General features: G+C 35.8%; 3 protein-coding genes across 3 annotated transcripts; 2 read left to right on the forward strand and 1 right to left on the reverse strand.

The window, feature by feature from the left end:
* Positions 1-1847: 1847 nt before the first annotated feature.
* Positions 1848-2471, forward strand: LOC132054005 (NAC domain-containing protein 1-like). The gene has a single exon (XM_059446090.1). It carries the CDS (start codon positions 1848-1850, stop codon positions 2469-2471), a length of 624 nt encoding a protein of 207 aa, XP_059302073.1.
* An 872-nt stretch (positions 2472-3343) lies between these two features.
* Positions 3344-9439, reverse strand: LOC132052712 (transmembrane 9 superfamily member 5). Its single transcript, XM_059444364.1, has 7 exons — positions 9175-9439; positions 7864-7904; positions 6657-7245; positions 6409-6540; positions 5446-5602; positions 4876-5360; positions 3344-4043 (listed from the first exon to the last, which is right to left on the reverse strand). The coding sequence occupies exons 1-7, from the start codon at positions 9321-9323 to the stop codon at positions 3827-3829; spliced, it is 1770 nt and encodes a 589-aa protein (XP_059300347.1). The 5' UTR covers positions 9324-9439; the 3' UTR covers positions 3344-3826.
* Positions 9440-11425: 1986 nt separating this feature from the next.
* Positions 11426-14318, forward strand: LOC132054006 (uncharacterized). The gene is made up of 3 exons (XM_059446091.1): positions 11426-11634; positions 11734-12037; positions 14259-14318. The coding sequence occupies exons 1-3, from the start codon at positions 11426-11428 to the stop codon at positions 14316-14318; spliced, it is 573 nt and encodes a 190-aa protein (XP_059302074.1).
* Positions 14319-14583: the final 265 nt, after the last annotated feature.

Here is a 14583-nt window from a genome sequence, read left to right on the forward strand (position 1 = left end):
GTAGGCTACTTTGTATGAGAGAGAGAGAGAGTTGCAAGAAACACTTGTTATTCAAATAGAGAACCATTCTTCTGGTCGAGTGTCAAAGATATAGTTTCTTTCTATGAGTTGCTCACCCTCCTTTAATTTGCATTCTACTTCACTTTTAGAGTTTTAGGAGATTTTATAACTGGCTCATCCTCCTTTATTTTGCAAGAATTTTGTTTCAAACGTTCTCTTGTCTGCCCTGAATTCGATTGCATATATGTAATTTGTAGTCTTGAAAGATGTTTAGGTGATCTGAGAGGATAATCGTTTCTTCGATATGTTAGTCATTTCATTTACATGTAGCTGATTAATGATGACTGTAGGAACGTTTTAATGATTATAACTCTGCTCGAGTCCTTTCCTCTCCTCCTTGATCTCACACACTAGCGCTATTTCTACTCTGCGGCTTCTAATTCGATTTGGGAGGTTGTTCTGCTGTGGTTACTACGAGTAATCTGCAATTCCTGAGTAGCTATATGGTCTCCATTTTTGCATTATAAAACGTTCATTTATAAGGTTTCTTTTTTTTTTTTTTGCTACCCTTTTAGTTGCAATATGATCACTTCTTGAATGCAGTGAGAAGTTTAAATACTACACCATCCTGTTACCAAAAATGGAATATCTATGTTGGTGTTCTGATAAGTGTAATGGTCTGCCATGGTTGAAATTCTTGATAGATTGTGAAAACATAGAAATTTGAAGTACTTGTTACAACTTACATATAAAGGTCTTAGAGAAGCTACTTTTAGTGGTCTCTGTATGGTATTTATATTCCCATTATTAGAACATCGAAAAAATATCATCAAACCTATTGAGTTTGTAGTCATCTATCATTTTCTTGTTCTTAAGTAGCCATCATGAAAGTAGTGATTCATTGACATTTGTATATACTATGGCATCGAAATATGGATGTTGTTTGAAGTTCATGAACTTGGTTATTACGAATTTAAGTCAAAGACTTAACAAATATAAGCTCTTTTATAAAGAGGAAATAGTGAATAAGAAATGGCTGAGGCCTGCGTATTGAAATCCTGAGATTAAAAAAGGTGGTTGTTATAGGTAAAAGACTGTTATGTAGGGTAAAATGACCTCTTGATAACAACATTTCTCAAATATCTATAATAATGATTAAAAAATCTATTAATTAAATTTTAGTGGAGACATAAGTTTAATAGATTATATAAGTTCCAATGAGGAATATAGAACGTTAAACACTCTTGAACCAGAAAGATCTAACTCCAACATTTTCTAAGCTGATACATTAAGTTAATTTTTGGTATAATTAGCAGACAAGAAATTAGAATATCATTTTTGTGTTTAATTCTTGTTGAAGTCAAGAGTCCCCATATGTGTTTGAATTTTATAAAGAAGTCTCCACTATGCTTGAGAAATTAAAAATGTGTCCATATATAATTGGGAGAAAGAGTTAATTACCATAACTGGTTGTTAGTTGTTCAAGAATGCTTGTTTAGGCAGTTCATACCATCCATACATAGTGTTTTGCTTTAAGATTTCAATTCTTTCTTTGGACGGAAGAAATTGAATAAACCATGAGTTAATTAATTTCCTAAAGCGGACTGAACCTCAGTCTATAAATTCTCAGAAATCCTCCTTCGGCCTTCACATCTCTGTCCTGTGCAAATTACTTTCTTTTCATGTTCTTTTGTTTCCCCAGTTCTAGAATTGAAATTAGCTACAATCTTCGTCGCTGTCAAATTTTGTTGTTTAGCTACAGAATTTGTCCGTCGCTAACTACTGTTTTTGTGGTAGATTTCTGTTTCGTTGTTGTTGAGAGAGTGCAAGAAAAACAAAATCCACACATGGAGCACTTAGAGCTAAAAGAGGGTTTTCGTTTCCATCCAACTGATTCAGAAGGACTTAGTTTCTTGCTAAGATTCGTAGCGAAACAAGAGATGCATGATGCTGGATTTATCACCACCAACATAGATGTCTATGGTAATGAAGAGCCATGGGAGATTTACAGTCAAGGAGTACCCTGTGGAGGATCAGAAGATGAAGATGCTGACGACTGTTATCGCTACTTCATCACAAAGCTGAAGAAGAAAAGCACCATGATGTATCATCGTGAAGTGGGAAACAAAGGCAGTTGGAAACAACAAGGTGAGGAAAACCCAGTTTACAACAATATGGGGAACTCATCATCAGCTCTTATTATTGGATGCAAGAAGAGCATGCGTTACGTGAATAAGGAGCATAAAGATGGGGATTGGCTCATGAAGGAGTACGAGCTCTCTAAGGTTATTCTTCAAAAGTTCGACGAGGATTGCAGGGATTATGTTTTGTGTGCCATCAAGAAGAAGCCCATTGATACTTGTTCTCCCGTGATGTCCACAACTACGTCGGATGATGCTTCTGAGGAAACTGATGAGGTAACTGGTTTTGCTGACTCTGTATTGGCTACTTCCGATGATAATAATATGTGAAGGAATTTGGAACACTCTTGAGTCCCAAACAATGGCTTTTCTGAATTTTCAAGAATCACAAGAGGCCGTATATTGTTGAACCATTATTCGTTAGCTTTTGTTGTCTGCGATTAAGGCGTGGACGAACTAGCACAAACTGAACTTTTATTGGCCATGTACTGTTGCCAGTGAATTAATAGATGTTTATACATAACACAATTATTCAGCTTGTTAGATGTTGCTTAGAGCCTGTTTGGTCACACTTTTGGGAGGCCAAAAGTGCTTATTTTTTTCAAGAAGTGCTTATTTTATAAAAGTGAAGTGGTTGACCCTGCTTTTGGTAGAAAAATTGTTTTTTCAGAAGCTAAAAAAGTAGCTTTTCTCAAAAGCACTTTTGTGAAAAATACATTTAGAAACACTTTTTAAAATCTTAGTCAAAAACTAGTTATTGTTCAAAAGTGTGTTTTAAATTAATTGGCCAAATGCAATATGTTTCTCACCAAAAGTATTTTTTTTTAAAAAATTACTTTTTAAAATAAGGTGATTTTAAAAGTTTGACCGGGTATAAGTACCGCTATGACGAAGGATGAATTGGATAGTTATTACTTTTAAGATATTTCAGAAGTGTTGCAAAAGTTTGCTAAACCCACAGAAGATAAACGATGAAATTAGTTCTTGTTAAGTTTATACCTAGTATTAATCATGAAAATAACATAAACGATGAACTTGTTAAGTTTATACCTAGTATTAATCATGAAATGCATAATGCATGAGCATGATACGTCTTTTTGAACAAAATGCTACCGGAGTTACTTATACATCTCTTTTTGTGGAGATTGTCAACCATATTTTCTTGGATATAATAAAGAGATAATGGTCAAAAACACAACTAGTATCACTTTTGCAAGTTTCCTACCGAGCTATCAGGTACTTGCGTTCTCTACCTGAGCTATCACCAACTATTTAAGATTGTTGCTGGGAACTGAACAAGAACAGCTCCAAGGAAAGAAAAAAAAATATGCAACTACATGGCTTCATAACTATAATTTGTAGAAACACCTCATATCCAACATCTGGTCATATTTCCAACTCATAACAGGAATGCCTAATACTTTTCAATTTGATATCAACTTCTGCTACTGTTAAGTTATGAACGCAGTACAACTTGATTAAAATGAACCGTGCCTAAGTTTTTGCTGACAATGCTCAGTTGTCCAAAACCAAGAAACCTTTCCCATTTTGTTAAGCTGCTCAAATCACCAAAGAGACTCCGAAATGATATCAAGCACGAAGATGGAAACCCTTTCTGTTGAACTCCTCATAACACTGAAGAGCATCAATCAAATGGTAGCAATCACGAAGACTAAGAAGGATCCTCATTCACTTTTTACAGCATGGTAGATGTGACGGGTAAACGTCAAGGAAGCATGGAGACTGATTGTTCCAAGCATAAGGAAAAATGCATAGCATATGCAAGTGTTGTATACAAAGAAGGTGGTAGTCTGCAAGACCCCACTCATGTTTGATTTGCAATAGAAGAATATGGAGTAGGCAAACATAAATACAGCTGTTGAGCCCCCCCGGAAAATAGACCTGCATCAAACAACATATTTATCAGTCTGTGGAGGCAGCCATAGATGTTGTAAATGAACTAGCAAATGAAAAGGATTCAATATCAAGTAAAATTAGATATCCACTAATGATCTTTGAGACCTTAAATTCTTTTGGAAAACATCAAACTCATCCAGGTTTACATTTATATATATATATATAGTACAAATTGAGGGTATTGCAGTAAATGTGGTAGACGACTACAGTAGACTAACAAAGTAAAAACTTATTTGGCACTCCCAATTTAGAAAATGAAAGAGTTCAATCTCACTCAACAGAATGACAGCTACTATGAATGCCAAAATTCATGTTAGGTAGTTGCTTTTTCCTGTGTCTACTGTAATTGATGAACAAAAACAGTGGCATTTAGCCCCAAATAGAGGAACTGCTTGTCAACTCTACTATTCTAGTATCCGACATCCAGTATTCAACAATAATTTGGCATTCAATTCTTCTGTAAAACGCAATATCCTCTCACAATATCACGATTCCATGGGCCACTCAATAATGTCATAATGTCACAAGAAAGTAGTTAATGCAGTGAGGAACATATGAATTCCTTCAACATTTGAAGTATAAAGTTGCCGATAGCCTTCACTGTGTTTACCAAATTCCGGATAGGGAAATAAATCTGCGTATTATCACCCTTCTCTCTTTGAGATTTTGTTGAAATATTGAAGTAGACAAGATTAAGAAGAAAACTGTATTTTTTTAATCACAAAAGAAGTTAAAGAAATTCAGTTAAAACTCCACCAGTTAACATTCAAATAACAGAAAGAGCAAAGATATAACGATATAGTCAATTGATACATACCGCCACCACCATTCATGGTCTTCCACTGTCAGTTGAATATATGTCAAACCGATGCTTAGGGTCACAGTGAGCAGTATGAGGATTATAAACATAAAGAACAGAATACCAGGAAGAGTCGAAATCTTGTAGCCCCAAAGGGTAGCATACAACTGGTGTAACTCTACAACAATGGCACTGAAAGGTAGAAGACCAGCCAAAAACATTTGACCAGGTGTCTTCCTGTACCAAGCTAGCGGTGGAATCTCTCTTGCACACTTCTTTGTGGCTGAAGGTGCTTGAAACTCAGACCTACACCGATAGCCAATTAGCCCACCAAGAGCAAGCAGAGGAATAGCGATGAGGGTATAAACAAGAATAATGACAATTATGGAGCCAAATGGAATTGCTAAGGTAGCCCCAAATGATACAGCGACTGAATTAAGGAAAAACTGCATAATGAGGAATGGTCCAAGAAAGAGCACTGCAGAGAAAGTAACGCTCCTTTCCTGGTGGTGAAAAGAAAAGTTTTCAGTTCCTGGAAAAACAATAACTACAGAAATAAAAAGTTGGAACAAAGTTGATAAAAGTTACCCATCCAGTTTCAATAAATTGACTGTAGAAAGAGGCAGAGCTGTATCCGGCAACTGCAGATGTAAGGGTATAAATTATGACCAAGGATGTCAAGAGAGTTCCACGGTTATATGGATATAGGACACCAAGAAATGCCAATATAAATAAGCAGCAGAACCTGAAAGTGCAGAAGAAACGGTTAACTAAAGGCATAAGATGTGCCTTGCATGATCAATTAAGTAATATAAATATATCAAACATAATCATGCAGTAAGCACCGCCCTTACATGGAAGTATTTTCGCAGATAATGGAAACCACACCGATTATATCGAAAATACTTGATGGAAGGTCTTCTAACAGGACAATGTAAAACCTTTTCCATATGTAAGCTCTTATTGACAAAGTTAAACAAAAATTTCCTCGAAGCTATCTTTTCATATATCTTAATTTTACCGAAAAATACAGAATATAGAAGATAAATGATGCTGATACCATGCAACATTTGGTGGGATAACATTGTCACAAAATGACTTGCAAAGGCATTGTAAGAGTTTGTTGGCAAGGGCAGAAGATTGATAAAAGATGAAGCAGATGTGGAAGTCTATTGCATTACGTATCATGTGGATTGTCATGTTGGAAAGAGACAAAACATGCTTCAGAGGATTCTGTATTTCCAAGTTGGAAAGTGAAAGATCACTAACAGAAGCAGGACAAAATAGACCTCGCCAGCCAGGGCCTTCAGAGGTATACTTTATTAAAGGGAACTGGTTGGGAATTGGAAAGGTGGGTATACAATATCTTGAGCTAGATATCAAACGTACAAACTTATGCAAAGAGATTCTCTCTCAGTGATAAGTCAGAAAAGAAATAGAAGATGGCTCACTGGTCATATGAAAACGAAAGGAACACCTATTATAAGTTCTGCAGCCTATAGAGAACTTAATGAACTTATGAAATCAGCTAAAGAATGAGCTACAACTTACAAGGTCAACAGCTGGATACCAGCACCGATAACCGCACAAAGCAGAGGCATGTTTGATGGACATCTAAATACGTCCCCATGAAGGTACTTCCAACCCACTTCTTTGTCTTCCTCTTCATCACCGCTAGCCCATCTGCATATCAGTCATACAAGTATGAGAATAGTGCTTTCAGCTTCAGATACTTTCATGTAAATATACATAGATTACTGTTTTACCATTAGCAATAATAAGCATGACATGAGGCTTACTTTCGTAGATCGTTCTTAAGACGCTGCATCATACTCACAGCAAAAAAGGCCATCAGCAGAACAGAAATAACAATTGAATTAATTACTGAGAACCAATGAACTTGATGGATCACTGGCTTTGCTGAAGCCTTAGAGTATCTTTCCATTCTGTTCTTGAATAGAGTTGATGTTTCATTCCAGCGTACATTATACGTGAAGGTAACATCTTGGTCTATATCTTCTGTAACATCCACAACATGGCTTGGATCACTGAGAGCATGAATTTCTATGACTTGGTTTCCATTGTAAAGCACATCAAATTGGATATGATTAAAGAGAAAATACTTGGGGCCCTTTCCATCCAGGGTCCAGAGTTCATCTTCAATTTTCCCAACAAATCCCCAGAAAGGGAGATCATCAAAGTACATCTGGTAGTAGTAATCTTTAATAATAGCGGCTCTAAACTTTGAGATATCATTTTGATTAAGCTTCTTGTGGCACAGGACAGCCCCATCTTTCTCCACTCCAAATTTCAACTGATACAAGGTATTGGTTAAACGGTCACCATTCAGAACCTCCCCAAGGGATTCCTTTTCCGGAAGCAGCTCACCTGTGTCAAGTGAAACTAAAAAGTCAAATTCTTTTTGTTCAAACTAAAATTTTATGTTAAGCAACCTTCACCGAAAAATTCTTGAAGATAAGATAGTTAAATTTTCAACATAATTAACTCCAGCGATTACCAGTGACACTAAACAAAATAGATATAACAGTACCGTGAATAACATCTTATCACAGATGTAGTAGCTTTGCTCTTGGTCTAACCAGCAATAATATTTTGAGTTTATGTATTGTAAGAAGATATAGCCCATTTACCTTCACAAGGTAGGGGTAAGGCTGCGTACACGCCACCCTCCCCAGACCCCACTTGTGAGATTACACTGGGTATGTTGTTGGTGACTTCTTGTTTTATTGTAAGCAGATAAGAAGCAGAAGATTTTAATAGTCCAGTTTCTCTCTATATTTCATGGCATTCAGCCTTGGCAGTACTGGCCTAGAATGCGTCCAACACAACTCAGCAGACGTCCAACACAACTCAGCAGAAGGAAAAGAAAAAGGATTTTATTTGGATGATAAATGATATTCAGTAAGCCGACCAATCAACTATGCCTCAATCACACTAGCTGGGATCGGCTATACTATACTCAAGTGCAAGCACAAAAATGCTGACCTGGCTGGCAGAATGGCAGGTCATAATATTGGTAAGTTTCACTGCAAAAGAATAACAGATATAGGAATATCAGGGTTATCTACTGCAAGGGTGAATCAAGAAAACTCAGACATTTTTCTATTTCAATCAATAAGAAAACTTGGATAGTTTACATTAAGATCATTGACTCATTTCACTTGCTTTGATGATTCCAATTTCATAGAATTTGCACAAGAATGAGAAAGACCCTATAAGAATTACTAAAGCCACTCAAGAAAATATCTCTGTAAGACGAACAACTGGCGAATTTTCAGCTAAAAGAAAAAGAAAAATATCCTTATATGTTGGTATGTGTTGGGATTTAAAAAGTTAAACAGGGAAAATATTTCATGCTTAGAAAAAAGACCAGAGAATGGAGACCTTAAAATTTGAAGACATTTAAATGCAAATGCTGAAAGTTCTTCAAGATGATTAACAGCTCCATTTATGCAGCAAATGGAAGTTTTAGCATGTACAACAATCGCCTTGGAAATCCTTGTAAGATATCAAGAAGTGCAATAATAAAAATATCATCATTCTATACATTGATCCCTCCGTACCTCAATCGACTCTTCATCTATACTACCACTACCACTCCCACCCCCACAAACAACTAATACCAATTTGTTATTACCGCAAGCTGATTTGGCTAGGCTGAAGTCTTAGAATTCACATATCGTTAGTAGCAGGGCATCTTGGTAAAATTCGTTTACACCCAGAGCTAAATCTAAATTAAACTTAGAAAGTCTAACTGGTACTGACGGTAAATTGTCTAATTCTTTGTGATTATTTGTTGAACCTCCCTTCCCATTTGGACATTGTACTCTCTTTGCTTCTTCCAAAAACAATGAGGAAAAAAAAAAACTTATCACTTCTCTACACCCTCATTCTCAATTCTACAAACCTGATGAATATTTTGACAAGTAGCAGTAATTTTCATCACTCCCTGAACAATGCACTCACACACACATATTTGAGCAATTCAAAAAACGTATGTATTTATACTAAGTTTGTGGCCACTGTCACATAGTAGCAATGAATGTAGTGGTATTCTAGCAATGAATGTAGTGGTATTCAAACACCCACTAAATCCTGGATCTACTTCAGGTGAATAGGAAAGGTCTTGGCAACAAATCCGATTAATGGCAGCATTATTCTTAATAACAGCACAAAACTTAACAGTCTAAAGAATTAAACGTTTAACAACATTCCACATGGAATCAAAAGCAAATCTCATAAACTAAGCAAAAAAAGAAAAAACCCCAATTCAGGAAAGAAAAAGAAAAGGGTTACCTGGGATTATTCAAGGGACCAACTTTGTTAACAAAAAGAGGGACTTCATCTCCAATGTTGTAGCGATGATCATTTGGTGAAGCCACAGAGAGGCACAGTATTAGCAGCAAGTGAAATGGTAGAACTAACTGTGAAATCACACGACCCATTAGAGATCCAGAAGGAAGAAAGACAAGTTCTTGAATTGAATAAACAAGAAAGGGAATTGATTTGCTAAACAGTCAACTCAATAGCAAGTTAGACTGTAAGCTGTAATGTAGGCAATTAGGCAGTACTAATTTCTAAATGAGTTTTTTTTTTCTTTAATAAGTAACCCAAAAAAATAGTAATAAGAGAAAAACCATATTTTTCTTCTTTTTTTCTTTCTTAAGTTTTCCTGTATTAAGACTTTCAGAAATTCCACCAAATAAAAAACATAAAAATAGAAAGATTGAGAAATGCTACAAGTATTTTACTGGATTAAAACAAATTACAATGACCACTCAAATATTTTTTCATAAAAAAATGAAATCAAGTTGAATTGAATGGGATGAATAAATCACATTGGACGTGTTTGATTGATTATATACTGATAATATTCTAAAAATAACAACAAAAAATAAATAAGAAAAGCAAATGACAAAAATATAAACGAAATAAGAACAACAAGGGCAAAAACACTAATTTTTTTCAAACTTTCATGGACGAGGTTAGCTGTTACCTGTAGCAGGAGATAGGAACTACAACGTAGTTAAAGTACACACAAGCTAATCCGAAAATTACGATTATAAAAGAATAAAATAAGAAATTGTGAGTTTCCACTTGAGTTTTGAAAAAAAGAAAGGTGAATGGTCTACAATAGATATTTCTTAGGCCTGATTGTTCGTAGAAATTTGATTCTTAATCATTCATATCTCGTTCATTAACTTATTTTTTGTGTCTAAGTCTTGATTATTCTAAATTTAATTATTAGTTGGAGTTTGTTTTTTAATCATTTATTGGATCGAAATATAGCCGAATAATTAAGACATACACAAAAGTCTATTATGAAGATCCTATTCATTTAAGGGATTTTTACAAATATAACAATTTGATACTAATCCACGACATACGTCATAATTACTTGCCACTATTTATGGTCATCACAACCAATCGTCATTATCACAATAACCACGACCACTGCCGACAATTCGCAATATTACCACGATAGCCACAAATTAATTACTGACAATCATCACCATCAATCATTTCAACGACAAATATTAGTCTAAACAATTGTTAGCTATCACTATCATACAACACAATTATCAACCGTTAACACCAATTACTAATGTCAGGCCCATCGCCAATTATTACTATCCACAACCACCACCATCATCCAACGCTACTGCTCATCCATCTCCTGCAACCGCTTGCCACAACTATATAATTTTTAAAAATATTTTATTTATATTATATTAAATTAATTACTAGTATGTGAGGTTGGTAGAAAGCAAGGATGAGGAGGAGAGACGGACGAATAGGTAAAGATATAAAATTGCAAGGAAAGAGGCAAAGCTTGCAGTTACGGCAAAAACGACAGCTTTTGAACGCTTGTATACAGAATTAGAGGACAAAGACGGAGACAAGAAGTTGTACATGCTAGCCAAAGCAAGGGAGAGGTTGTCACATGACCTGAATCAAGTGAAGTGCATCAAGGACGAAGACGGCAAAGTGCTGGTGGATGATCTAATTAGATGGAGATGACAGTCATGCTTCCATAAACTCTTGAACGAAGAAGAGGACAAAGACATTGTGCTGGGAGATTTGGAGCACTCCGAGAGGCCTCACAATTTTGGGTATTATAGGAGTATAAAGGTCGAGGAGGTGAAGGGGGCTGTTAGAAGGATGCGCAGTGGAAGAGCGACCGAGCCTGATGAGATCCCGGTCGAATTTTGTAAGAACGCAGGCAGGACTAATTTGGAATGGCTGACTTGGTTATTTAATGTCATTTTGAAGACGGCAAAAATGCCCTTTGAATGGAGGGGGAGTACAATGATTCGTTTGTATAAGAACAAGGGTAACATTCAGAGTTGTAACAACTATAGGGGGATCAAACTGCTAAGTTACACTATAAAGGTTTGGGAAAGAAAGGGTGGAGAAGAGGGTGAGAAGATGCGTGTCTATCTCATAGAACCAGTTCGGTTTCATGCTGGGGCGTTCGACTACAAAAGCCATTCATCTGGTTAGGAGATTGGTGGAGCAATATAGGGAGAGGAAGAGGGACCTACATATGGTATTCATCGATCTTGAGAAGGCATACGACAAAGTTCCAAGGGAGGTTCTTCGGAGATGCTTGGAGGCTAGAAGGGTACCTGTTGCATACACCCAGGCAATCAAGGACATGTATGAGGGAGCCAAGACCAAGGTAAGGATAGTGGGAGGAGACTCGAAGCATTTCCCAGTAGTGATAGGGTTGCACCGGGAATCAGCTCTTAGCCCGTTTCTATTTGCCTTGGTGATGGATGGACTGACATGACAAATTCAAGGTGAGGTGCCATTACACGTGAATGACATAGTTCTGATTCATGGGACTCGCAGCGGAGTTAACTCTAGGCTGGAGGTTTGGAGACTTACTCTGGAGTCTAAAGGGTTCAGGTTGAGTAGGATCAAGACGGAATACTTGGAGTGCAAGTTCAGTAATGTGTTACATGAGGCTGACATAGAAGTGAAGCTTGATACTCAAGTCATCCAGAGGAAAGGAAGTTTCAAGTATCTTAGGTCTATTATCCAAGGAAATGGTGAGATTGAAGAGGATGTCACATACCGTATTGGTACAAGGTGGATGAAATTGAGGCTCGCGTCCAGAGTCTTATGTGATAAGAAGATGCCACCAAACTTTAAGGCAAGTTCTACAGAATGGTGGTTAGACCAACTATACTGTATGGGGTGGAGTGTTGGCCAGTCAAAAACTATCATATTAAGAAGATGAAGGTTGCGGAGATGAGGATGCTGCGATGGATGTGTAGGCATATTAGGAGGGATAGAATTAGAAATGAGGATATCTGGGACAAGGTGGGAGTGACCTCGGTGGAAGATATGATGCGAGAATCGCGACTGAGATGGTTCAGACATGTGCAGAGGACATATACGGATATCCTAGTGCGGAGGTGTGAGAGGCTGGCTAGAGATAGTTTTAGGAGAGGAAATATAGGCTGAAGAAATATTGGGGAGAGGTGATTAGATAGTATATGGCGCAAGTCCAGCTTATCGAGAACATGACCTTAGATAGGAGGTTATGGAGGTCATAGATTAGGGTAGAGGGCTAGCATGTAGTTTCGCGTTGTCCTACTTAGTCATAGTATTATTCTTGTAGTTTTTTTTTTGGGCTTCGATTTCTACTACTATCTATTGTTTCTTGTACTTCGATTATCGTACATTATGTGATAGTTACTGCTTTTTTTTTTCTTTTTTCAGACGGCTTTTTCATGCTTTTTACAGTATTTTTTTCACGTCTTTTATATACTGCTTTGAACTGCTTGTCCTTGTGTCGACGGTCTACTGGAAACAACCTATCTACCTCCCAAGGTAGAGGTAAGGTCTGCGTACATTCTACCCTCCTCAGACCCCACTATGTGGAATTTCACTGGGTATGTTGTTGTACTAGTATTTTGTATTTATTAAATTTTAAATAAATATATTACATATTCAACATTAGTTATTTAAACAATATTAGTATTGAAAAATAAACATTATTAATTACTCTTTCCGTATTAGTTTATATGACACTCTTTCCTTTTTAGTCAATCCAAAAAGAATGACACTTTCTATATTTAGTAAAAAATCATCTTTAAAGTTACTTCTTTTGCCTTTAATGAAATAATTTCTAGCCAAACAAATTTTTATAGTTTATTTTATTACAAATTTCAAAAGTCTTTCTTTATTTGTTAAATTTAATTACCAAGTCAAACACGGTGGTATAAAATGATACGAGGAAGTGGTATCTAATATTGGATCTTAACACAACATCTTATTCTTAATAAAGCCGTCAATTATGTTTGTCTTTTTTTTTTTTTTTGTGTGTGTGTGTGTGTATGTGTGTGAAAGATAATACGGAAAAGGCTCAAATATGCTATCGAACTATCGGAAATGGCTCATCTATGCCACTCATCAATAGTTTGGCTCATTTATGCCATCGTCGTTACCAAAATGGCTCATTCATGCCATTTTTCATTAATTTGGGTCGGTTTTTTTTTTTTTTTTTTATTAATTTGGGATTTAAAATTGAGCTGGGTTAATTAAACAACGTAAACCTCTAATTGGAGGTCATTTGTTATATCTGGTATTTGTAAAACCGTTGTTAATGAAAAATGGCATGAATGAGCCATTTTGGTAACGACGATTGCATAGATGAGCCATTTTGGTAACGGCGATGGCATAAATGAGTCAAACTATTGACGAGTGGCATAAATGAGCCATTTCGATAGTTCAATGACATATTTGAGCCTTTTCCGAAGATAATATATGCATTGTTACAGATATGCTTTCAATCTGTACTCTTTAGTATTTTACATGTTTATTTGTTTACTCTGTGGTATTTCATATGAACATTTTTTGGATTCAATCCATGTTTTTGTTATATTTACTGGTAGGTAAAGTAATACTAGTATCAATTATGCTTTCAATCGCATACTAATTAGGATTAGCTACATGAAGCCTTTTGTGTCCCTCCTAATCTACTACTTTCATATAATTTAACTTCTATACTGAATACAATGAAATACAAATCTAAGTAGCAACATTTCTACAAATTTAATATTCAAATATTTATAACGACAAATTATTTTCATGCTGACTCCCAATTTTTTTTCGACCCTCTTCCTATATTTGAGTTTTCAAAAAGTTGTAAAATTTAGGGGAAAGGACATAAATGGCCGCTCGGCCAAAAATTATTCCACCCGATGGCCACAATTCTCTAAAACCCAAATTATAACCACTAAACTAATTCCACTTTCCCTTCTTTTTCTGCCTTCTCCATTTTTCTTCTTCCTCTTCCACTTTCTCCTCCATCTTCTCCTCCTCTTTCCTCTTCCACCTTCTTCTCTAATTTTATTTGTGAGTTGCAGGTTACAAAAATGGTAGAGGATTCATATGAAGACGCCATTGCAGGACTGAAAAAGCTTTGATGTATAGAAACTGTATCATATGTGTATATAATATGTGTCCCTGCTGTATATGTATATAAAATATATCATATGTATAGAAACTGTATCATATGTGTATATAATATGCACCTCTGTTGTATATTATTGTATATGTATATAAACTGAATCATTCTTGTATAGAAAGTGTATATATAATTCCAACATGTGTATATAAACTGTATCAGTCTTGTATAAAAAGTTTATCACACGTATAAAAAATGTATTGTAGAAACCGTATCATTGTGGT

This window comes from Lycium ferocissimum, chromosome 4 (assembly GCF_029784015.1).
Source record: "Lycium ferocissimum isolate CSIRO_LF1 chromosome 4, AGI_CSIRO_Lferr_CH_V1, whole genome shotgun sequence".
Classification (NCBI taxonomy): Eukaryota; Viridiplantae; Streptophyta; class Magnoliopsida; order Solanales; family Solanaceae; genus Lycium; species Lycium ferocissimum.